The 24,937-nt window shown below is 43.0% G+C and overlaps 3 protein-coding genes across 6 annotated transcripts; all 3 read left to right on the forward strand.

Annotated features, from left to right (window-relative positions):
• The first annotated feature begins 998 nt into the window (after positions 1-998).
• Positions 999-14,248, forward strand: LOC113136144 (semaphorin-4A-like). 3 transcript variants are annotated; one of them, XM_026316655.2, is made up of 16 exons: positions 999-1,260; positions 1,906-2,104; positions 2,181-2,287; positions 5,651-5,811; positions 5,958-6,020; positions 6,462-6,560; positions 6,650-6,740; positions 6,931-7,053; positions 8,743-8,870; positions 8,953-9,134; positions 9,313-9,451; positions 9,705-9,894; positions 10,038-10,153; positions 10,851-11,014; positions 11,264-11,334; positions 12,159-14,248. In XM_026316655.2, the coding sequence occupies exons 3-16, from the start codon at positions 2,197-2,199 to the stop codon at positions 12,902-12,904; spliced, it is 2,364 nt and encodes a 787-aa protein (XP_026172440.1). In that variant the 5' UTR covers positions 999-1,260; positions 1,906-2,104; positions 2,181-2,196; the 3' UTR covers positions 12,905-14,248. The 3 variants fall into 3 exon arrangements, with proteins under 3 accessions (XP_026172440.1, XP_026172439.1, XP_033181469.1); XM_026316654.2 differs by having other exon boundaries at positions 1,906-2,287; XM_033325578.1 differs by lacking the exon at positions 999-1,260 and having other exon boundaries at positions 1,621-2,287.
• A 507-nt stretch (positions 14,249-14,755) lies between these two features.
• Positions 14,756-18,229, forward strand: LOC113136150 (membrane-spanning 4-domains subfamily A member 4A-like). Its single transcript, XM_026316667.1, has 7 exons — positions 14,756-14,868; positions 15,640-15,851; positions 16,328-16,429; positions 16,526-16,582; positions 17,009-17,179; positions 17,414-17,539; positions 17,705-18,229. Exons 2-7 carry the CDS (start codon positions 15,669-15,671, stop codon positions 17,822-17,824), a joined length of 759 nt encoding a protein of 252 aa, XP_026172452.1. The 5' UTR covers positions 14,756-14,868; positions 15,640-15,668; the 3' UTR covers positions 17,825-18,229.
• A 263-nt stretch (positions 18,230-18,492) lies between these two features.
• nudt17 (nudix (nucleoside diphosphate linked moiety X)-type motif 17) lies at positions 18,493-21,967 on the forward strand. 2 transcript variants are annotated; one of them, XM_026316664.1, is made up of 10 exons: positions 18,551-18,608; positions 19,126-19,168; positions 19,292-19,384; positions 19,485-19,601; positions 20,105-20,288; positions 20,381-20,406; positions 20,535-20,627; positions 20,923-21,021; positions 21,137-21,270; positions 21,698-21,967. In XM_026316664.1, exons 3-10 carry the CDS (start codon positions 19,310-19,312, stop codon positions 21,861-21,863), a joined length of 894 nt encoding a protein of 297 aa, XP_026172449.1. In that variant the 5' UTR covers positions 18,551-18,608; positions 19,126-19,168; positions 19,292-19,309; the 3' UTR covers positions 21,864-21,967. The 2 variants fall into 2 exon arrangements, with proteins under 2 accessions (XP_026172448.1, XP_026172449.1); XM_026316663.1 differs by lacking the exon at positions 19,126-19,168 and having other exon boundaries at positions 18,493-18,608.
• Positions 21,968-24,937: the final 2,970 nt, after the last annotated feature.

Consider the following 24,937-nt stretch of genomic DNA (forward strand, 5'->3'; position numbering starts at 1 on the left):
CGCCTGCACTGCTCACCTGTTTTCACTTTGTCATCAGAGCTAAAACAGACTGACACTACTAATCTCCATTAGCTCATTTTGCTGTTGTTATGATTCCTCTGTGGTTTGTGTCCGTTCCTCCTGTTCCTCCTGTCCACACTGGACATCAACGGATCGTTTTCTACGGAGCTGATGAGGAAAATTCCTCATGGGTCAAAAATATATTCAGAAATATTTTATAAAGTGTTGCTGCTGTCAGTCTCTGGATGGGATTTGGACTCAGTAACACACACACACACAGAGAAAACCACCGGATGCATCTTTTAAATTATTCATCTGAAAAGTGGCAGATGATCTACGGGGAAGATGTCTCACTCTGTTGTATTTATTGAGTTTGGTGATGGCCCCTGCACATCCTCTACGACTTGAAAGGTAATTGAACTTTGAGTTTTTCCAACATGGCCGACTTTCTACCTCTGCATGACTTTAATCATCTGCATATGAACACGTTGGCGTTGGCCACTGATGGTGTTTGATGGAAAAGTTTAAAACAGTTTGTGTGTCTTTTTATGTTAATTGTTTATATGTGTAGAGAATAACAAATTCTAACTAAACGTAAACTGGAGTTTTTGAGATAAACGTTATTTGTCTCTGTAGGGAAGCGAGCAGCATCTCGGTGGACTAACAGCAGAACACAGGTATTTACAGCCAACACAGAACAACATACAGAGACTATTACACGAGTCCCCACGTCAGTGTTACTCTTTCAGTTAGGAGCTGTGATTCAGGCTGGAATAAATAAATGCGTAACAATTCTCTACCTAATAACAGTGTCAGGACCCACACGGACTTCCTGTCTTCCCAGTCTATCCTGTAGGAGCTAAAGGCCCAGGCTGTCCAAACTTTGCTCCATTTGGGGGGGTCAATGCACGAGACACCCAGGTTCTACTTCCTGTTTGTACTCTTATTTTGTTAATTCTCTCCTCTTCCTGCATTTCCCCTGGCAGTTTCCCTGCTTTACTTTCTGGCGTGATCACATGACTTTGCCCATTCTTGTCTCTCCTGTATTTACCTGTTTCTGCCCTGGAATACCGTGCACTTGGTTTGGAACTTGCTGGACTAAAACTCTGGAACTCTGTTGGGTTACTGTGCTTCTTTTCATGATTTGTGTGGTTCTGCTCGGTCCACCTGGACTTAATTAAACTGTGTGTTGTCTGATCCCGGTCTCCGGCCCAGTCTGCATCTGGGGCCTCTTCCTCGCCTAAACGTGACAACCTGAAGGTAAAAGCTGAAATGTACTGAGTAGAACGTGAGCTGGATCACAACCAGCTTTTGGTTGTTTCTGTCTGAAGGAAAAGATTTTTAATACCAGTGATTTTCATGGCAGATTTAACAGTTTGTTGTTTTTTAGAAGACAATTCGTCAACACATACTTTAGTTTCTGCTTTTAACATGAGGAACGTGAGACTTTTGTCCTTTTCCCTTGTCAACCTGTGATCACAATGACCCTCGGTCTAGAGACACCTTAACTTCCCCCTGCCGCCTGTTTTTAGGTCAGATGCACGGGCCTTGTGTGGTGGGGAGCAAATGTGAAACTGTGGCAGTGGATGTGAAACAGGATGAAGTGAATCAGAGCAGTACGAGAAGCAAAACCTCTCTTCTCTAATGGACTTTCAGAAATCGAGTCTCCTTGTGAAGCGACTTCTGCAGCTCCTCCTGCGCTGACAACTTCCTGCAGATTGAATGTCATGAATTTCTATTTGTGTCTCTGGGGATCACTGATAAGTGACGCTCAGGTTCTGTGTCGGGTTTGTCTTGTGTGCTTTCACTTGTGTCAGTGTCGGTCCACTGACAGGCTGATTGTTACTGACAGGCTGATTGTTACTGACAGGCTGATTGTTACTGACTGGCTGCTGTTTATTTCAGTGGCACATCTGTAAAACAGCAGCATCAAAAACCAGCAGTTGGCACATGAAGAGAAACCACAAGGCTCCGCTCTGCTGCTGCTGCTGATGATGATGATGATCTGAGAAGCTTTCAGACCTCCTCCGCCCTCCCCCCCTGACCTCGGACCACAGTAAAGAGGAAGCGTAGTTTCTTCACTGTGTCTCAGCGCTCGGCGTCGGTACGTTTCTCTCTTTGGAGCCGACACAGAGGAAACACAGGTTTTGATATTTCTCCGTCTTCATGTGTCCCTCCAGGACCAGCTCCTCCATCATGGATCCATCAGGCCTCCTCCTCCTCCTTCTCCTTGGCGTCCAGAGCTCAACCGGCTCGCTGCCTCCTCCACGGACCTCCTTCCTCCTCAGTAAGTCCAGAAAACATTTGTCATCGGTCAGGTCTGATCATTTTCCTGGTTCTGGACATGAGTTTGTGTCACTGGAGGATTATGGGAAGATAAATGAAGATGAAATGAGGAGCATGTATTTGAAATGTCTGTTTTTAGTGAGGAGAGAAAACATTTTATGGCTGCCATTGATAAATACACTAATCGCTGATTGATCACTTGCTCTGTGAAAACAGTGAAAATATTTATCGCTACTCCTCAGATCCAACAGTGACATCTCTCAGTGATTTATCTGTTTAACTGCGACAGAAGACAAAGACAATATTCACAGTTAGACGCTGAAAACAAGTGAATTTATGAAAAGGCCTTTTTGCTGCTGTTTGAATTACATGAATTAACGTCTGAATGTTTGAAACTATATAATACTGAAGATGTTTATGAGTCAGAAAATGCAAAGTTGAGTCAAGTCACGGGTGGAGTCAAGTCTTGAAGAACATTTTCTCCTTTTCAGTCAAATCCGGTGCATGAGTAAGATCTAGTTAGCTCTGTGACTCTGAGTTCCACCTGACGTTCCCCCTGCTGGATTCTCTGACCCTGAAGATAAATATAGAAACTGACTCTAAATGCAGATGTAAGTTCTGCGACAAACTGGAGGCAGGGACAGCTGAACCTTTAGGGATGTCTCAGCTTGTTGCTGTGAAATGACTGACAGCTGCCCAACACTACAACTGGTTTCCAGTTTAGTCAGGGGCTCCAGCAGCAGAGGGTCTTTGTTCAGTAAAGTCCAACATGCCAGTCTGAAGAACCACGTTACACAGATGAGGAGCCAGGACACCTGACCTCTGTCAAAGTGACTCCACGTTAAATCCCTGAGGTCTGGTTCTAACACAGTCCTGCAGCTGGAGGCAGAGAGGAGTTTATTATTACTATTATTATTAATTATTATAATAATCCATCTTCTTTTAAACAAACGAACAAATTTTGACTAACAGCCAATCAAATAGCAGCGTGACAACAGTATTAACTGAGCATGAATCCAGAACCACGTGAAGGTCTCACTCAGGAACACTAGAACCCAACAACCCGTCACCTCAGCACACTCCTGTCCACGCTGCTTCTCTCTGCAGTGCCAAAGGTTAGAACAGGAAGTCAGTCTCACACAGCAGCGACCATTTCACAGAAACCTCTGTCGGCTGAAAATGGCGGCAGCATCTTGTCAGTCAGAGTTGACATTAAATTGACAGGGTGCTGTCGTGTTGGTGCACGAGCTGCAAACACTGGGGAGTCAAAACAAGTGGGAAAGAAAAGTATTTTATGTTGCAACGGTGACAGACGAGTCTCAGTGCAGGCGTCCCTCCCCCGAACCATCCAGTGTTGATAATATAAAGGATCAACACAGCAGCAGGTCAGGGGTCTGAACCCCAGTTGACCTGGAACCTGGACCTGGGAAAGGACCCATTAAAGGGAAAACATGAAGAGACTTTCTGAAACCTGTGTGTATTTATGCAGAAATTCTCTTCCTGTGAGCTGAATGACGTGTGACATCTCTCTGTGTAAAGTGCCTTGAGGTTATTTTATTCTCATTTGGGGCTTTACAAACAGGATGAATAGAGAATTGACACTGACATGGACGTGTCCTTATTGCTGCTGCTCAGTGAGAACCAGTCTGAATCTGCACTGTCACACTAACACACTTTGATTTAGGGCTGTGGTGAGACTGGTATAGAGAAGTGAATCTGCCCTGCTTAAAAACTGACGACGAAGCCGACAGTTACTGGTGTCACACTGGACACCACGTTTCTGTTTTATGGTGCAGGACAGATGCCGGTCCATCCAATACTCTTAGAAAATATGCAGTCACCAATGACAATCAGTCAACATAATCTGCACGGTGGAACAGTGGAGTCTCCTCCCAGCAGCAGGTTGTGGGTCTGAACCCAGGTGGACCCGGGGCCTTTCTGTGTGGAGTCTGCATGTTGTCCCTGTGTCTGTGTGGGTTTTCTCCTCCCACAGTCCAAACACATGCAGGTCAGGATTAGGGTCTGAACCCAGGTGGACCAGGGGCCTTTCTGTGTGGAGTCTGCATGTTGTCCCTGTGTCTGTGTGGGTTTTCTCCTCCCACAGTCCAAACACATGCAGGTCAGGATTAGGGTCTGAACCCAGGTGGACCCGGGGCCTTTCTGTGTGGAGTCTGCATGTTGTTCCTGTGTCTGTGTGGGTTTTCTCCCCCCACTGTCCAAACACATGCAGGTCAGGATTAGGGTCTGAACCCAGGTGGACCCGGGGCCTTTCTGTGTGGAGTCTGCATGTTGTCCCTGTGTCTGTGTGGGTTTTCTCCTCCCACAGTCCAAACACATGCAGGTCAGGATTAGGGTCTGAACCCAGGTGGACCCGGGGCCTTTCTGTGTGGAGTCTGCATGTTGTCCCTGTGTCTGTGTGGGTTTTCTCCTCCCACAGTCCAAACACATGCAGGTCAGGATTAGGGTCTGAACCCAGGTGGACCCGGGGCCTTTCTGTGTGGAGTCTGCATGTTGTCCCTGTGTCTGTGTGGGTTTTCTCCTCCCAGTCCAAACACATGCAGGTCAGGATTAGGGTCTGAACCCAGGTGGACCAGGGGCCTTTCTGTGTGGAGTCTGCATGTTGTCCCTGTGTCTGTGTGGGTTTTCTCCTCCCACAGTCCAAACACATGAAGTAAAGGGAGAAGATATGAAGAGACTTTCTGAAACCTTTGTGTATTTATGCAGAAATATGTGGATATAAACTCCGAGGCAGTGATGTCCATGGGGGTAACTGTGTGCTAACATTCACAGAAATACCAATAATAACCCAGTAGATTTCACAGAACAGTGTGTGTTGATGCTAAATGCTGATAAACTGTGACAGAAGCAGCAGTTTGTCACTTTGGAGCTGTAGAAGGTGTGAAATCTGTAGATTGTGTCACAGGATGAAGCAGCAACGTCTTTCACTCCCCCATCACAAACACAGCTTCTTATTTTAAAACTACTCAGGCTCAGATGCAGGCGGAGAGTTTCTCTACAGCTCTGAACCGCATCCTCTCCAGACCTGAACCCACACCAGCAGCCTCAGCCTCAGCCTCTGAAACAGGAAGTGGTGGTTTCTGTCTGCCGGTCAGCTGACGCCTGATAACATGTTGTTGTCATTTGTGTTTCTTGTCTCCTGTTATAGTCTCAGTCTGGTTTACACTGAGCTCTGCTGCACAGCAGTGAGCACGTCTTTGTTCGGTCCCATCGATGTAAACTTAGATATCTGAGAAAAAAACCAAACGCTATTAACGACCTTCTGTTTCCACACCAGCTGAGAACAGGTGCATCATGGGAAGGGGCTTTCACTGCACAAACTTAACCCTGTTGTGTTTGTGCCCAGACTCTGCCGTCAGGCCTCTGGTCCACTTCAGCCTCCCTGACGTCCAAAACACCAATACCCTGTTGCTAAGCGATGACGGCTCCACCCTGTACGTGGGGGCTCAGGACGCCGTCCTCTCATTGGATGTCAGTCAGAGTGACATCATCGCCCTGAAGAAGAAGGTGAGATACAGATCATTTTACTTCAACTCTCAGGAAATATAAACAGAAAGATTAAAGGTTTTTATGACATGTGATTCATTGAAAAGTAAAATGTGCATCATTTTGTTTGTCAGGTCAGTGAACAGTGTCTCTTGTGTCTCGTGCAGGTAGAATGGCGTCCATCGAACAGTGACATAACCGAATGTCAACGTAAAGGGAAGAACCCAAGTGTAAATATAAACACACTGCACCTTCATCCATTTCTTTTCTGCTTTTAGTTGTTGAGGTTTTCCTCCTGGTGAAACGCTGCTCGTCTCAGACCAACATGTCTGACCCTCTAGCATCTTACCATGCACTGTGGGCCTGTGCTGCTGTGGCACAGTGACAGGGTGCTGTGTCTCCGATGTGTTGAGTTGTTTTTGCTGCACTGTGATTGGCTCAGCGTCAGCACGTGGCCCAGCTTGGCCTCTCATTGGTTCTCTCATGACGATTACAGAAGGTCATTTATCAACACCAACTCCGAGGGGAGTGAAGCTGTGTCCAGATCGTCAACATCTGGATAAAAATGATCCTGCCTGGTGCAGAAAAAGGAAACACATCCATGGCGACTTAAAATGGGCTTTGAGTGTTTAAAGTGGGGCTTCATTTTAAACATTATCGTCTTCCTGCAGGTCGACTGTCCAAACTACGTCCGTGTGTTGCAGCTGATAAACTCCACTCACCTCTACGTCTGTGGCAGCTACGCCTACAGCCCCCATAATGCCTACATTGTAAGTCTACGCTGTTGCTGTTCAGTATTTTCTCCAGTTTCGCTGTGATTGTTCAGCAGCTCAGACTCTTTGTCCTTTGTCTCCTTCAGGACACCGAAAGCTTCTCCATGGTCCAACAGGGCGGGGCCAAAGGTCACTGTCCGTTCAACCCCTTCCAGAGAAACATCGGCGTCACCATCGGTCAGTCTGCTCTCACTTACAGCTGTGCTGGTCTCATGGTTTGTTAGAGACCACCCTGCAAACTCGACTGTATGGGGTTCCAGCCCTCTGACAGAGGGGATGGATTTGTGCGTGAGCACTGATGCTGACTGGCCTGTTGCACGTGTTTTCTGAATAAACACACTCAGCTGTTGTGTCTCTCTGTGTGCAGAGGGCGAGCTGTTCGCCGCCACAACCACCGACTTCAAAGGGGTCAATCCTCAGATTTTTCGACACTTCAGCAAAAACGGCCGCTCAGACGTCTCCCTGGACTCGTCTCTCGGCCTACTGGAGGGTGAGTGCTGACACGGGTCCTCACATCACTGATGAGTCAGCCAATACCAGCGAAGGCCACTTCAAGCACCACTGGTGTCTCCTGTAAAACTCAGCTTCTTCACTGCTTCAGGCTGTGGTTTAACTTGGTCGGAGCAAATGAGCAGAAACACGAAGAACAAGTGTAGTGAGTCACAGACGAACAGAAAAAGAGGAAGGAAACAAGAAACGTGTCAGACGGAGGCTGATGCAGAACCAGAATATGCGTTGGCAGCTGGGAGAGTAGAACATAAAGGCATGAACACTGAGAGGGTTGGTGGTTCTATTCCCAGACTGAGATCAGGTCCACAGTGCAGTAAAACAAAGTTAACTAGTTGAATAATGTTAGTTAGCAACTCAACACTAAACAGGAACAACGGTAAATATAACATGGAGGTTTAGGTGTGAGACACATCAATCAAATATAGATATTAAGTCTTTAAACAGTGTTGTGCTCAGACAAACGTGGATCACGCGAGTCCATGTTCTTATTGTCTTCTGATTCTTCTTACTCTGCTACATCAAGCTGAAACTCAGTCAGTGTTAGTATGAAGGCTGGACTTTGTCACTTTGAGTCAGGGGAGATTCCCTGGACTATAATAATCTGTTTCATAAACTTCCCTTTTGCTTCCATCACATATTTTCTACATTCTGCCAAAACATCGGACCCTTCAGACTCTCTGCTGCCGTAACAATTTCACATCAGATGCATCGCTGATCCAAAAACTCAAATCATAAAGGACACAACATGACATTCTGCCATCCCACAGTGTTACACAACACAGCTTTATGAAACTTTTATGGTTTATATGTTTTCAGCAATGTTTCTATTTGTATACACAAATATCTGCAAATATGGAGCCAAACCTAAGTGGCTTCAACAATGTAGAAATGAAGGCAATAGAGAAAAGGCCAACGTGAGCTGAAGCACGAGACACAACTTGTTTCCATTTCACTAAAACCACAGTTTCATCATAGGGGAATGTCTGATAACCCTGGTGGTAAACTCCAGGGTCCGTACTCTGATGTTATGTCTCTGTGACCTTGTTAATCCTTCATTAGATGACATGAAAAACAGCTGGAGCACATCAGCCAAGATTCATTGGGACCTCGGTCAGTGTGGTCCCAGACTTTAAACAAGGGCTCGACCCTCTTTCAAACTGCTGTTGTTTGTTATGAAATTGTAATGCTGCCATTTAAAAGCCATAAAAACCTCCTTGTCAGATAGTTGACATGCATTTGTGTCGCCTCATACACCAAACCGCACTGCAGTGAGGTTTTTTTACAGGCTGTACTTCCCCCATGATTCAGTTCTTCTCTGTCTGAAAAACCTCTGGATTTCTAAATGTACCTCACACTTCCATGTCTAAACAGCCACGCACAGGTTTTTACATCTTTTAGTGCTTTTAGTCCCTGCACACCCAAGAACGTGGACAGTGTTTGTTTGCTGCTGCATCTAGAACAAATAACTGTAATGTGATGTCAGTGTCTCTGTTTTAAAAACTGATCAGTGAAAAAAAAAGGTTTGTGGTTAACAGGGAAGAATCAATGAAAAAGTTCCTGCATTAACACATGAAACTTCCTTCTCAGCTGAATGAGCTGATTTACTCTCAGATCTCTTTTCCCTCCACATGTCACTGAAACCTCAGTTTTCATCACTTCTGTATTTCAGAGCCGGCATTCATCAGCTCGTCGCTGGACCCGGCAGACAGGAAGCTCTACTTCTTTTTCAGTGAAGTTGGGAAGGAGTTTAACTTTGTAAACAAGCTGCAAATTGCTCGTGTGGCTCAAGTCTGCAAGGTGACCGTAAACAGAGCCGCCTCTGACCAGAGTGACCTCATGTTGTGTATTTGTAGTACTAACAAGAAGGTTTGCTTTACAGGATGATGTTGGCGGGCGGAGGACTCTTCAGAAGAAGTGGACGTCCTTTGCCAAAGCTCCTCTGCTCTGTCAGTCTCCCAGGCAGCTTCCCTTTAATGTTCTGCAGGATGTGTTCACCCTGCAGCCACCAGAGGGCAGCAACACCTCAGACACTCTGTTCTACGGTGTTTTCACCTCTCAGTGGTAGGAAGATCGCAGCTAACCCTGCACCTGGTCCATGTCACATAAAGCAAATAGATATATCTATATCTCAGGGTGTTTTTGGAGCAAATGAAGTGATTTATATTGTTGTCACACCAAGACCTGATGATAGTGATGTAGTCTGGGGTCTTCCAGGAGTAAAACCTCTGCTGTCCTTCAGGTCCTCAGACTCAGAGTCTGCAGTTTGCGTCTTTAGGCTGCAGGACATCAAGACAGTGTTTACTGGGAGCTACAAGACCTTTGATGTGGGAAAGCACCGCTGGAATCCACTGCAGGGACAGCACTCCCACCTGGGAAAGGTGCAGAGTCAAAAACAGAACAAATAACCAAAGATCTTCAGATATGATTTTATGCATATTAATATTATTATTAGTTTGAGCCTCGTCTGTATCGTTCTTGTGTCACTGCTGAGTATTTGACACTTCAAGACCCTTTTAACTATCTGGAATAAAAAAAAAAACAGACCTTTTACCTCTCTTTTCATTTTATACTACTACCATTACACTGTGATTAGATGTTTTTGTATAACTCCCCCTTCATTGTTTCTTACAGTGTGGACAGGACAGTGCTTCAGATTCGATATTAGATGATATAAAGAAGAATTTCCTGACTGGGGGGAGTGTAAAACCAGTCGGATATGGTCCAATTGTTGTTTCTTCAGGGCAGCAATATGCTCGAGTTGCTGCGATGAGGACTAAGGCAGCCAATGGGAACCAGTACACTGTCCTTTTCCTTCTCACAGGTAACACGTCACACAATAAACAAAACTAATAATACTGATAAAAAGAACCATTTCAACCTCAGGATAACAGGCCTGGAAAATGCTGTTACTTTACTGCTTTATGCTCCTGCTGTTTGTTCATCATCTCTCTCCCTGATGAACAGAGTCTGGATTCTTCCACAAAGTGGTTTTGTTTGATCTGGGGCCTCAGGTCATTGAGGAGATTCAGGTGTTCAAACAACCTCAGTTGATGAAAAGCATCATCCTCTCCTCCTCCAAGGTAAAGCTTTAAAAAACTGGTGATAAGTGATATCTATTATTCTAATTTACCTTTTATTTCCATGAATAATGGAATCGTGTGCTTGAATTACAACTATAGCTTTTGTTTCTATTAATGAAATGTATCAGGTCAGTGAAAGGAAAAGTTTCGTACTAGCTAATCTGGTGGAACAGGCCCTAAAATCCTTTTATGCATCAGTCTGAGTTACATAAAATATTGTTTAGGAAATCCATTCCAGTAAATTTGTGTCTGTTCACAAAACCAAAGACATAACTAAAATAGAAATGTTCAGAGTCTGACATCTTTCACAGATTTGCACATTTTCTCATAATTGTTTAGGACCTGAGCCTTTAGTGCCGTTATAAAACAATAACATATTGTTGTATTGCTGTTATTAACATAACGGAGTCAGGAGCTAATGTTACTCAAACCAACAGCAATATACAACAGTGTGTCGTCTGCATAATGTCGAACATTTACGGTACTGTGTCACGTAATGTTATAAAACTGGAGCAAGGCCTATTCCTGTTTGCTAAAAGCATCAGGAGCCTAAAATGGGTTTAACGACAAAGATCGTCTGAAGAGGATCCGGTCAAATGGACATTATGAGTAAAAGCTTGAATGTAAATCAAAAATATTTTATTAGTTAATATTGTCCGACAAACTACATGTCATGGTGTCGTGTCTGATGCTGTAGGGAGTACTTTATGTGGGAACCTCTGAGGGTGTGACTGCTGTACCACTGGCAAACTGCTCGATCTACAAAACCTGCAGCCAGTGTGTTCTGGCCAGGGATCCTTTCTGTGGATGGAGTCCGACCCAGAGGGCCTGCACTAGTCTGGACACCAGTCCTGATCCCATGTAAGTGATAGTTACCAGTGTTCAACTCTAAAAACATCCAATGACGCTAAAAGAAAACCAACAATGCCATAAGATCTACAGCCGGTGGGTTTACTGATACTTCATGAGGCTCAAGTACTCAAGTACATCACAGGAGCAGAAATCAAAATGTGTTGAACCGCAGCAGGGGCAGCGTTGTAAAAAGTTTCATACATACTGACACACACCAGCCTTATGCACGGACTGACCATCTGATGCTTTACTCCTCAGTGTCCAAGCCCTGGAGAATGGTGGCGTGGATGAAAAATGTGGCCGAGTAACCAGGAAGAGACAGGACAGAGGTAACATCTTCTTCAGTCAGGAGAAGAAAACTCATTTTAGAAACTGTACCTGGATGAAGCTATTGAAGTTTGAAGCCACATGAATGACCCCCCTTTTTTTTTAAAAAATCACTGGTTCCTCTAAATTTCCCTGCATCTTCTGTGGGTGACGAGTGAGACAAGGAAAAGATGCAAGTGGTGGAAATGTGGATGCAGTTAGTGGGCGACGCTAGCAGCAAACGCTAACATGCTCACAGCACTACCATTGTTGTTGTTCCCATTTTCTACATCAGTTTAGCCTCTTAGCATGCTACCTATGAGTAACCAGGGTGCAGGGCAGACCCAGTTTTTCAGGTCTTAAACTGGAGATTGTCGGTTTGATGATGGAGCTGGATGAAAAGTGAGAGAATCAGTGAAGTCAAATTTTGATATTGCACTGAAAAACACTGATGGGAATCTGGTAGTGAAGTTAAAGGGAAAGTCTGCAGGATTCAATACTTGGGCCAAATCTGGATTTTCAATTGGGTAGAGGGGGCAACTTCCCAAGGATCCCAGACCTCCAGGGGCCCTAAAGCTCTGTGTTCAGTTTGTGTCCGTTCATTTTGATTACATGGTACAAATGTTTGTGTGTTTCACCAAATCATAGAAAGTCAAGGTAGGAAAGCAGAGTGTACTGGGTCTCTAGACCAGGACCAAATCTCATGGCAGTGCATTCAAACATTATTGTGATATTTCACTAAAACCCAAAGATTTCAACCTTAGGTCAGTGAGACCACCAGGTGTCTAAATCCTCGACCGCTGAGCCTTCCTCACTCTATTCCTCCTGCTCTGTTTCTGTCCTACAGAAATCCTTGTTCCCCTGAATGAAGCAGTCCGGCTTGAGTGTGTCAAACCCTCCAACCTGGCCACTCTCACCTGGACTTCCTCTCAGTTCGAAAACCTGCCAGAGAACCTTTTCATCCAATCAGCTGAAGGGAAGCTCAGCTTCTTCGCCACCGACGCCACCTTTGGGAGCTACCAATGCGAGGCGGAGGAAGCTGGGTACAAGGAAGTAGTTGCGAGCTTTAGCGTCCGACAGATTGCTTCGCCACGCTCAGTGAGACCCTCGGCAGACGTTAACAATGACAATGACCACAAACATAAAGATGATGATTTAGTAACAGTGGAACCAGAGGTTTTGGAGGAGAGCTACCCTACAGAGAGCAAACGTGATGATAAATTCACCACTATTGACAAAGAGATTGTCATCAAAAAGAATCATTCTGGACTGGGAAACATCTTTCAGCACAATAATTCAGAGTCCACCCCTACGTCCAACAGAGACGTCCAGTGTGGGAGGAAGCCGCTCAGCGAGGCTCATGAGAAGTATAGTTACTTCAGCGCGCTGGTGTGGGTTTCCATCCTGCTGGCGGTCTGCATCTGCGTCCTGATACTTGGATGCCTTTACCTGTGGCACCAAAACAACCTTGGCCTCAAAGTGACCCCTCTGGTCAGCGAGAAGGACAGTAGCCACGTAAACAACTGCATGGAGACCGTTCCGTCTCTGAGCACCACAGAGGACGCTGGTCCGGAGCTGAAAGTGGTGGACTAGTGATGGTTTAGTAGAAGACGCCTTCATTTCGAGAACTGGATCATCTCCTCATTAGCGCAGGCCTTTGTTAGGAATCAGACTGATCTGACACATGATCCCAGTTTGAGACCAGAACAAATAACAGATTCAAACTGGATTAACATGTTTATTTCAATACAGTCTATTCTTTTACCAGATCTATTTTTCTTTTCCTTCCATCTTTCGTTCATCAGAAGATGTTTCTTTTCAGTTTTGGTCATTTTCTTATTTTAACTTGTATCATAGTCACAGGAAAGAACCAAATCCCTTCTCTTTATCCTGAAATTCAGTTAATTTAACGATTCAAACAACATCAGATCTTCAGAGAACCAGCAACAGTCATAACCTGCTTGTGTTTTGCTGATTATTTTTCTTTAGCTTCCATTGTACAAGAAACATTTCATGTAATAAGCTCATGACCTGGTGTGTTGGCAGCTGACATATGTTGTTAAAACACCTTTTCCTCATTTTACACAAATAATGTTTTTATTTTTCACTCTTGCATTTTGGGATATTAGGATTTATGGTTTCACTGAAGCTTTTCTATGCAGTCGATTTGGTTCATTCTGCACAGAATCCATCGCAAACTGCTTATTAGAAACTCGATTGAATTTTAATGTCATTCTTTTCTATAGTTACGTCTAAAAATGATGTTTGTCATGTTGAATGACTCGTTTTTGTTTTTAGTGAATCATTTTCATAGATAATGACTGTGTTGTTTTATATGTCATATTCTGTTTAATGAATGTATGTGAACTGGATGAGATGTGAAACCTGCTGTGCACATAATGATTACTGGGATCAATATATCAGTGATTTATCAGTAATAGTAACGAGTTAGCACCAAGCCGTTTGACATGGTGTTCATTTTTAATAATTTATTGATCATTTGGAATCAAACATTTCTACATGGTCACAAACAGGAAACTTGAATATTTACAGTTTTTATTTATTTAATCAAAGTTACTGGTAATGCTGGTAAATCTGTCCTGATATGTTGGTTGACAGTGATTTGTTTGTTTTGTTCTGTTTTTTTTGCCGATGATGATCTAACTCCAGAATTTGCACAGGTCCGTGTCTGGTAAATCCCGTCATTTTACAGATCAGTGGCTGAAGCTGCTCCTGTTTTTTTTTTTTGCAGAGATGAAAACTTTAAAGACTCCCAGAGAAAAGTTGAATTTAGGACAAAAATCCAAAGTTGTCCCTCCAGGGGACCTGGTGTTCTCCTCTTATCGAGGACTTATTGTCACAGATTTAACAGCTGCAGCTTTTTCTTCTCTGATGATCCTCAAACAGCTTTTGAAAGATTAAAGTTTTCCAACACACTGGGGGGAAGTTGTGCTTCATGTGAGAGAAACTCTGTCATCTGCTGAGCCAATAAAACATCAACCTCCAGCTGGATTCTCGGAAATTATGCTGTGAGGACTCATGGGCTGCCTTCAGGTGTAGTCGGGATTTTTACAATCAGAAAAGACAACAGCTGGCACCAGACACCAAAAAGAAAATTTCTCAAAGATTTTACTTTGTGAACTAAATGTGTGTGATTTTTCATAGACGGACGTATTAAATGAAACTTTTTATAGTTAGAAGACTTTAAAACAAGTCTCACACGCAACTTCAGTATCTCTGAAAAAACATTTTCCTTAAACATTTAAAGTTGCTGTTTTAAATACTCCTTTTTTATATAGGATTATATATATATATATATATATATTATATATATATAGGATTCTTACTCTGTGGTGTTTCTGAGAACTTATTTAAAGCCTGAGTTTGCCTGACGCCCACCCGATCTAACCGGTTTAGCTTATAATTGAGATTTCCGATTTTTAGGGTGAGGCCCTGAAGGCAGCATTATTTCAACCTGGAAGAATAAAAAAAGTGTAACGCAGCTCAGGTGCGCCTGTTTCCAGATTCCTGCACGAAAACTGCGAGTTTAACAGCAGGTAAACCTTTGTCGTGTCAACAGAAGCATTAAATGTGTGGATGTTAAAGGACAGAAGCTAAAAGCTTTGGTTTTTAACAGTCTGTATTCGTTTTATCAGTCAGAAAACTTGATGTGACTGCGTCACAACCGTCGGTAGTTTAGCTAAAGCTAGCAGCGGTAGTTTGTTGTCGTTTCCTCTCCAGGAGGTGACGACGCGAAGGTAAAACTCTTTTTAATGACCTTTGCATGACTGACGAACTAACATTTAATATTGCACTTAATGAACCGTGACTCCCGGAGGAGTAGCGCTTCCTGTTTGTTCACGTCACCAGACTCCATTTAAAATTCGTCAAATGTAAGATTTTCTGGCTCTTCACGGGATGTAAACACCAGGAGGAGCAACATTCCAGGGCTTATATGACTCTGCGGGGTTTGCTGGTAAATGCGGCTCATGTATTTAAATCACATTTATCTATTAAAGGCGAAATGTGTTAGTTTGTCATCCAGACGTGTTGGACGACTGAAGTGTGACCTAAGGAATCAGACATATTGTGAATATGTAGATTGAAACAAAGAACAATTTTATTTGGTAGAAGAAACGTCCCATTTTAAACCATAACGTTTGATCGCAGGTTAAATGTCTGGTGAACATTAAACAACAGGATCAAGCTCCTCACATGTTGGATTATTTCAGTATTTCCCTGTGGCTGAGACTGAGACCTCGTTACTTTCTACCAGTGAAGAAGAATTTGTCAGATCACTCTCTTATTTGTTCTCATCTTTTTCCCAGAATTCCCTCTGTGACCTCTGACCTCCAATATGACGTCCACATCTGTGACCACAGTTGGTGGCGTGGTGGTCATCACGCAGGTCATCCCTCAGGATGAATCCATCCGGCTCCACTGTGACGCCCCCACCGAACAGGCCCCTCCTCCGCCTGCACCCGCCAAGATGGACGACATGACGACTACCTTCCTGCGGGGGGAGCCACGGGGCCTCGGGGTGAGCCTGGCAGATTGGACACACTGTGGTCCTACTGGTTCTTCTTTTCTTGTTGCTTTTTGGAGCCTGGTGCGAACCTGCAGGGCATGATGGGAAACGACTGGTTCTCACCTGTGCTCACAGCTGATTGGTTCAGACGTTGAATAAACAACATTGTTTAATTAGATATTCTTGACTTTGTTGGTTCATGATGTCTCTGGTGAAAACAATGTCAATGCAGGTTTTAAAAAAAATCTCCAGTTCAGCTGCTGATTCCACGATCAGGAATAAACTTCAAATAATCAATAGGTATCGATCGATTGATGAGAATTCTTAAAGGAGCAGCTGCTGATTCAGTGACTGAGTCCAGATCCCATCCAGAGACTGACAGCAACAATGATTGTGGTGTCCTCAGCATAATGTGTGTGAGTCCAGAACCTGGTTCATCTTATTGGTCTGTGCTGTAGACCTCCATTGTTGTCTGTTTGATCCTGCAGGTGGTTCAGATCTTCATCGGTCTGCTGTGCATCCTGTTCAGTCTGACCTGTGTCTTCTCACACTACCTGATCCTCCACGCTCCGTTCGCCCTCGCCATCGTTGTGCGTAAACTTCGCTCAGTCATAATAAATTTCAGATTACTGAAGAGAAAAATGTTCAAATATCCTTTTTGTTTCTTAATCTCTGCTCTCGTGCAGTTTGTAGTTTCCGGTTCTGTTGTTGAGGCGGCAGGGAGACGGACTTCAGTCGGGCTGGTGAGTTCTCGCGTTTTATCTGATCATAGTTCTGAAAAATAAAAAATGTGGCTTTTCTGACTCATTTTTATAAATGCTGAGTTGATTTTAAACATTTAAAGAGGATTCACCAAAACTGGTTTAGATGTCTCTAAATCCGTCTTTCCTAAAAGCCCAGATTCCCCTCTGTCCTCCAGCAGTTACACAGACTCTTTATGAAATTTGTTCTGTGAGGTGAACGTGGCGGCTTCACATCCTTCATAATGACCAATACAAAGTATCTGACGCAGAATCTTTTGCTCCTTTGAGAACAGCAGTGTTGTTTCTGTCATTTGCTCCCACAGGGATGTACTTGATAAAAACATACATTTCTGTCAGACGGGTGTGATGCTGAAACAAGTCAAAGCCAGTGTGGATCAGGTTTGGTATGTGTGACTGTTGGTACAGGTGTGGGCGTCTCTGGTGTCCAACCTGTTCGGTGCCATGAGCGGCCTGTTGGGTGTGGCCTACGTCTGCTGGCTGCTGGCTGGTCGCCCCCCCTCCGAGCTGCTCTGCGGCCCCAGGACCATGGTGTACGACGAGAGGGATCGCTGCAGCAGTAACATGTGGATTCTGGATGTAAGTTTATATCTCTGCCTGGTCTCAGGTCCAGGTGCTGCAGGACAGGTAGGTGCAGTTTGCCTCTGTGTAATGACTGATGGCAACTGATACCAGCCATTTAATGGGCTGATAACGTTCAGACTGGGCTCTTGTGTCGGCACAAGACCAGTACAAAAGGACTCTGATCGGCTCAACTGTGTCGATTGCTCTGTGTGGGTCCGTCCTCATGCTTTCTGGTCTCTGGGGTTTCAGGTGCTTGTGTTTGGACTTCGTGGTCTCCTCCTGGTCCTGCTTGTCCTGCAGGTCTGTGTCAACATCACTGTGTGTGTTTTCTCTGGGAAAAGCATCAGACACCGCAGTCGGTACCACCCAGCCATGGTAAGACACTTTAGAAGTACTTCAGTACTTTTACTCAAGGAAAAGTACACACTGTACTGTACAAGTGGAAGTTCTGCATTCAGAATGCTGCTCAAGTGAAAGTACAGGAAGTATGAGCATGTCACCTGATGGTGCTCAGTTGTTTGTTTGACCTTTGACCTGCAGGTGAAGGTTGATGACGGCAGATCTCTGTTGTCTGGTGTAGCATCAGACCACGGCAGCACCGTCACCCTGTTGGGCAGCGACGGCGAGGAATGCTCTGTACCACCTCCAAAATCACCCTGAGCACGGCTGCAAATACTGCAGTATTATCACAGCAGAGTACTATAAGACTCTGCCTTCACTACTACCTGTAATTACTTCACCTTCTCTCTGCTTCTCACCTGTTGCTTTTTGCTGTGTCACTTTGACAGCGCTGTGCTGTATTCTGGGTAATTTAGGGGTTTATCTGTTAATATGTCATAAGTCAAAATATTTTCAGAATAAAGTGTTTTGAAGATATTTCGGTAATAAAGGTCTTTTATTCTGAAAATATCAATTTTTTTTCTTGTATTTCTGATTTTTATCACAATGATACAGTTATTCAAGAGCGTAGTTGATTGTGTTAAGATTTAAAATGTAATTTTTCTGATCAAACTGAGAAACTGTTTATCTGAGTGAATTAAACTGAGGACAGTTTGAAAATATTTGTTTCAGCAAAAAGAGCCACCACTGAGATGCTTTGTGCTTTTATAAGACCTTCATTCCTCTTTCTACAAAAAAATAAAAAAAATAAAATCATTTTTTACCAAATAACTTTTGTTTTTCATATGGGTTCCTCATTAGTGTTCTTGGAAAATGTTTAACTCTCCCTTTATCTGGTAAGAACTGAGATGTTTATCTATTTGTTCATTAATTTACCTCTTTATATACTTGTTTATTGATCTATTCGTTTGATTTATTGTTTCTTCAGTCTCAGCTCCACCAGCTGTTCCTGAATGTTGAGGGCTTTTATTTTGAAGTGTGCAACCGGATGTGTATTCAGGCTAAAATGCCCTGCCGGAAGTTAGCCGTTGTTTCTTCTCTGACAGTAGGTTTCTGCTGTTTCTACTGTTTCTGTTTGTGGTGTTTAATTGTAAAGGTGGGCAGTAAAACGTGAAGCGGATCGTGTAGCAAACTGTCCGACTGGCAGCGTTTAACTGCAGAATGAATGTGGTTAGATAAAGTTAGCCCAACATGCTTAGTGTTAGCAACATGCTAACTGCACCTGTCTGATCCAGGTAGACAATCTGCATGTTAACTGAGTAAATTATATCGTCATAGAAAATGACATGAAGAGCAGAAACATGATGAACAATCTCGGTGTTTTTTATTTTTCACAGGCTCTTTTAGTATTTGCACTTAATAAATCCTTCAGTCTTTAGTCCTGATCCATCCATCACGGTCTTTAGTTGGTGTTAAACCAGCTTTTTGTTTGGAACGAAGTTCTTTGATTTTTACTCTAATATTAATGAGTGTGGCACGTTTTAAACCTTCCACACGAACACAAGAAAAAGCTGCTGCTTAGGTTTCACATACTGTGATGACACCATTGCCTTTTCTTCTAGCGCCACACTCAGGACACACTGAACATTTACACCTCTGGTGCTGGTGAGAGCAGATGAATCTTCAGTCTGTCACTTCTGCACAGTGAATCATGTAAAAACATGTGAAGTGTCCCTTTAAAGGACAGTGGGAGCAGGTGTGATGTGACAGTTGCTTGTTGTGTTGCAGGTGAGCTGAGGAAGCAGCATGGACAAAGTGAGGAGGATCCTGGTTTACGTTTGTAAGGACCGAGCAGCTCCCCAACGAGCTCAGTTTGTTCAGGTTGGTGCAGGAGGAGACGGTCGGGTTGATCCTTTAACCAGCTGACAGCGCACAGGGAGGAGACCCAGGGTCAGTTTGGCTCATGTCACGTTTCTTCCAGAGTATAACGGGTCACTTCATGGACGCTGGTGATGATGAGGTGGAGGTGAACTGGTCACTGGAGAAAAACCAGTTTATTCTGTACAGAGGAGACAGAGGACGAGGGATTCCTCTGAAGGTCAGACGCAAAATATTTACCCCCGTCTCTAATGTTTCCCCCAGTTTATATTTATTTGGCCCTATGTCCTTAAATATAACTCTGTTTGACAAAAACAAAAGTCCTGCCTGGACAGTGTCTATTCAGTTTTTGTTACTCATGCAGCTGTTATTAGAAATATAACTCTGTTCCTCAGTTAAGTCATTTTCTTATGCATCATTTTTATTCCACATGTAAATACTCATATTTGTTTGTGGCTGTCATTAGCTCTTTTGACATGACTTTTGGTTCCTTTGCACTTTACAGCACCTTTATATTTTTATGGATGACTTTTAGTGTGTATAAGCTTCTGTAATCCAAAGTGTTATCTCTTATCTTTGTTTGTTTAAGCCTTGTCTTTAATATTTACTCTGCAAACTTTAATATTTACCCCTTGGACTTTACCTCTCAGCATGCAGTATTTACCCCATTTGTTTTTAATATTTACCTCAAAAATAATCCTGGTTTGTTTTTTTGTTTTTCAGAGACCCGCCTTTTGTCCCATCAAGCACCTGTCAGTCACAGAGGAAGCTGCGATCCCATTGGACATTCAGCAGCGTGGTGTAGATGTAGGCGTGGCAGTCCTACTGCAGACAGCCAATCAGAGAATACTGCTGACACGGCGGGCGAAGCATCTTCGTATATTTCCCAACGTCTGGGTTCCTCCAGGTCCGACACACACTTGTGTAACACACACACACTTCTTCCACAGTGGATACTGTGCTTTCTAACTCTACTTTTTCTTGTTTTTTCTTTTAAAGGGGGACATTTGGAACCAGGCGAGACAGTAAAGACATTTCTTTCTTGCTGTATATGTTTCTGTGTGCTACTGCAAAACAACAGATATTTAAATGTTTGTGTTGCTCATGCCAGCAAAAGGCTCAAATTCTTCTGATGGAGTGTTTGTGTGTGCAGCTGCTGGATGCAGGTCTCCGGGAGTTGATGGAAGAAACTGGACTCAAAGTGGAACCGGAGGAAGTTTCTCCAAAAATACTGGGACTGTGGGAGGTGAGACAGAGGAAGTATGGTTAGAAAAAGTACAGGAATGGAAATCTGAAGTGTGCGGTAAGGCTTCCTCAGTTTTAGAATAAAAGTGGGGAATTTTTTGAAGTAATGTAAGTAACTTGATGTCACCTTTAAAACCAAATGCCATTCACTGTCTAGAGCCAGCGTCTGTTTTGGGTTACTGTAAAAATAATGGAAGTCTTATGGTTTCTGTTTTTTGTCATCACACTTGAGACAGTTCTCTTTTTGTGCAGTGCAGCTTTAAAATGCATTTAATGTTGTGCCTGCTGTCTTTAAGTCAGTCTACCCTCCCATGCTGTCCAGAGGACTTCCTCAGAGACATCACATAGTCATCTACATGCTGTTGCACTCCTCCCTCTCACACCTGAAGCTACAGGTGACTTGACCGTGACCTTGTTGATTTTGACACACTGGGACTCGTATGTGACTCATGTTTCTCAGATTGGAGAATATGTGTTCAGTTCAGTTGTGTTTCCTCTTGGCTGGTCCAGACCTCTCTGAGCCCCTCTCCCGCAGAGGTCAGTGCGTGTGTGTGGGCCGACAGCCGGCTGGTCAGAGGCATCGTGTCCGCCGTAGACGGAGAGGATGCTGAGGTTCGACTGGACGAGCTGGCGAACAGCATCAGGTATCACGGCTGAAACTGTCAGTGACCAGCTGAAGGCCAGAACAGCAAATAAAACAAGAATACTGTCCCTCATTAATTACTCTCTGTCTTCCATCTCAAGAGTTCTGCTGTTTTATGTATTCTTTTGGTGCCTCATAAAAAGTAGTGTACTATAACCCCACGTGGAATGCACCAAATGTATATGGTGACAGAAATAAAAACTAAAGAACTGACTAAACATGGTGGGGCTTCATCAAATTATCACATTGTAGTCTGAGATAAATAATTTGTGGTGAGTTTTAGACCCTGGAGATAACTACAAAGATTTCCTGACTAGTTTATCCAGCGAGAGAATGCTGTTTACAGCAGTTCTTTTATATACTACATATAAAAATATTAGTTGTGTGTTTTTGTAAAACATAATTTGGGTAATGTCGTGTGTTTCCAGTGTGTCACAGGTTTCAGCTGAGGGAGTCCTGAGCGACTCCACGCTGCCTGTGACGGTGTTTATCAGCCGAGCCCCGGCCAGCGGGCCAGATGTGGAGCGGGTCAGCACTGGGACAAAGTTCGCTTTGGAACTATGGCTGAGGAACTTGGAGACCCCCAACATCTGATCTTAACCCTGCCCCTATTTTTACAAACTTCAGGACAGTTCTAGACGAGGAGCTGTCTGTATTAAAACCCATCATTTTTTAAATAAACACATTTTAAAAAATAATAATAATGAATGCAGTGTCATTCTAGCAACATGGGTCATTTTACATTTTACGTAATTAATTTTACATTAATGATGACTGAAACCTCCTACTGCTCCTAAATGCATCTTGAGCTGAAAGCAGAAGAGGGAAAAGATCACCTCTGACTTCCACTTTAATGTTTTGAATTTACATTATTTATCAGGCTTAAATGAATTTTGTTTCTCACTGGAAAGACCCTGCACAATATCTACATACCTTTATTCACACTGTAATTTTAGTTAAATGTTTTTTAAAGACGAGTAATGAACTTATGTTCACTTCTGTCTATTTTTTTTTTTCAATAAAAATTGAGGTAAGTCTTTAATAAGTAAATAAATACATATCTATATACAGTGTATTGGAGCTTTGTGCAAATTTAACATTTAACTTTACAGTTTCTCATAAAGTTTATTAATACAGGACACATTAAGACAATAACTCATTCAGTCACAGAGCTGATCGATATCAGTTTTATGAATTAACTGATATAATTTCGAGCTGTTTCTAAAAACATCTACTTTTATGAAAACAGTGTTTCACCTGTTAGCTTAACTTAGCATCAACAGTCACTTTACGTTCGCTTAAAAAACGATTAAGGGACTTATTGTAATAAATACATTTAACACGATAGTAACAGGAACGTAACGTTTCTCCCTGTTTGGGTTTTGTTTTTTTATTAGAACATGGAAAAGCTGAAGCTCTAAAGTTTATTTTAAGTATTTGACTTGGCCCCTGCGGCCTAAGTTAGCTGCCCTGTTAGCCACCGCAGCTAGCAGAAGAACAAAATGGCGGCGGGGCGCCAGAGGACGTCGGGGCTCTGTTGGGTGTTATAGTTGGATGTTTTTGTTATCGTGGATATTATTATTAAATTCACCTGCATCCGAGGAAACGACTTAAAACAACGTGAGTCAAACACATCCACTGTGTTTTTACGGATTTTCTGTCTCAGCCCGGTCGCGTTTGTGTCTGTGCGTCAGCTCGGCGTTACAGCGCTAATGGCGGTTTTAACCTTATTCGGTGTTTTAATAACTAGCTATTAACTAGCTAGTTAGTTAACAGATTTAATGTTAAAGTAAAGTAACGTGTGTGTGTGTGTGTTATCATCAGCTGTTGTTGTTGACGGTGTATTTTTGTATCGGACAGCAAATGTGCAGCTATAGCTTTAGCTTAATGCTAACGTTAGCTAGCCACGTTAGCGAACATTAAGCTAGCTGAGTTAGCTAACGTGCTAACGATAATCAATAAATGATAAACGGAAGGGATCATTGATTGGCAGGCTGTTTTTGACTGGCCAAAACTCATTCAGATATCTACAACTGAATTGTGACTAATATTTGTTTTCGGTATCCACAAAGATATTTAACTTGTTATATCTTATATGTGTTAAGTTGTTATCTGTGTAATTGTGGATATACGGACTTCACATTGCAGAGAGTCAAAATTCAGTTAAATTACAGTTTCCCCATTCAAGTCAATGAGCAGTCCTTAGTAGTCCAACTGTCATTACAGTCATCTTAAATGTGAAACCTGTCCACCTGTATCTGGAGCTTATTCTTGAGGTAATGGTGGTCATATTCTGTGCTGCACCTTTGGGTGCTGCTGTCATTAATTGACCTGCAGTTGAAGGTTCAGATGGGGTGAGACCTCTTTTACCACAGTTGTTCTGTTAAAGGCAGAATTACACAAATGTAAGTTTAACAATTGAGCAAACACAGTTAAAAGCTTTAAGATATAAAGCTTGTTAATAATAAAGAGGCAGATTTGGTCATTTTGGGCCTGATTTGGATGAAAAATAGAAAACTGCACATGAACATGAGGCAGTTTATCTTTGTTAAATCTTTGACATCTTACATTGTTTAGCAGCCAGATTATTAATATTATTATTATTATTATTTGTGTAGAGCCAAATCAACAGCTGTAGAACAGCTGGAGTGAAAAGGTTTATGGCTCCTCCAGTCATCCCTGTATTTATTTACTCACCAGATGTTACAAGTGTGGATTTAAATCTCCACAGAAAGACAGTCCTTATTTTTAGGAAGTTCTCCAAACTCCACTACTTTGAGCTTTATATTATTTTGTGAACATGAGAGCTGAATCTTGTTCTGATATTTCGCCTTCAACACCTGAGAGTTCAGGCCAGCAGGAGGCGCCACAGATCAGAGTTTAAACACTGACTGCAGACATTGGATCGTGTTTTCTGTTGAAGTGCAGGGATTTCTCTGGGATTCAAATCAGCTTTGCTTACTTACGTTTATGTTAGTTAAGAATTTTAATATTATGATTCATCTTTAGGATTTAAGATTAAGATAAGATAAGGAAACCTTTATTGTCCGGCAGTGGGGAAATTGTGTTGTTGCAGCAGTAAGTACAGTACACAGCACAGGGCCAGAAGTAGCAAAGATGTGAGATAAATAAGAAATTAAAAATATTAAAAAATAGTAAGTGGAATAAAACTATGAAGCCACAAAAACTGTAAGTGTGTAGATATGTGCCTATGGGTATGTCCAGTATATGGACATCTATGGATAAATAAATAAATAAATAGCAGGTAAAGTGACTACAGTATATTGCTCTGATGTGATTCACCTTATAATGCAGTGTTGGACATGGTCACAGCAGATGGATGACAAATGTACAGTGTTAGTCTGATCATTATGGAGTCTGACAGCAGCAGGAAGGAAAGACCTGTGGACTCTGTCCTTCACACAGTGAAGCTGCTGTCCAGGGCAGACAGGACATCCTGCAGGGGGTGAGACCCATGGTCCAGCATAGTTGTTAGTTTAGCCAGGGCCCTTCTGTCCCCCCACCTCCCTCACTGAGTCCAGAGGACACCCCAGGACAGAGCTGGACTTCTTGATGACCTTGTCCAGCTTCTTCCTTTCCCTCTCCATGTATTGTATTACAATACAGTTGTTATTAATAGACGTGTATTGTATTACACTACATAGACA

The sequence above is a fragment of the Mastacembelus armatus genome, chromosome 16 (genome assembly GCF_900324485.2).
Source record: "Mastacembelus armatus chromosome 16, fMasArm1.2, whole genome shotgun sequence".
Classification (NCBI taxonomy): Eukaryota; Metazoa; Chordata; class Actinopteri; order Synbranchiformes; family Mastacembelidae; genus Mastacembelus; species Mastacembelus armatus.

Bases quoted from the DNA above. Each gene is read 5' to 3' on its own strand.
- LOC113136144 (XM_026316654.2), top strand. From the start codon at position 2,167: ATGTGTCCCTCCAGGACCAGCTCCTCCATCATGGATCCATCAGGCCTC. The intron at 5,812-5,957 runs GTGAGATACAGA...TGTCTCGTGCAG, and splicing joins TCATCGCCCTGAAGAAGAAG to GTAGAATGGCGTCCATCGAA. The intron at 11,335-12,158 runs GTAACATCTTCT...TCTGTCCTACAG, and splicing joins CAGGAAGAGACAGGACAGAG to AAATCCTTGTTCCCCTGAAT.
- LOC113136150 (XM_026316667.1), top strand. From the start codon at position 15,669: ATGACGTCCACATCTGTGACCACAGTTGGTGGCGTGGTGGTCATCACG. The intron at 16,430-16,525 runs GTGCGTAAACTT...GCTCTCGTGCAG, and splicing joins CGTTCGCCCTCGCCATCGTT to TTTGTAGTTTCCGGTTCTGT. The intron at 17,540-17,704 runs GTAAGACACTTT...TTTGACCTGCAG, and splicing joins GTCGGTACCACCCAGCCATG to GTGAAGGTTGATGACGGCAG.
- nudt17 (XM_026316663.1), top strand. From the start codon at position 19,310: ATGGACAAAGTGAGGAGGATCCTGGTTTACGTTTGTAAGGACCGAGCA. The intron at 21,022-21,136 runs GTGACTTGACCG...TGGCTGGTCCAG, and splicing joins TCTCACACCTGAAGCTACAG to ACCTCTCTGAGCCCCTCTCC. The intron at 21,271-21,697 runs GTATCACGGCTG...GTGTGTTTCCAG, and splicing joins GAGCTGGCGAACAGCATCAG to TGTGTCACAGGTTTCAGCTG.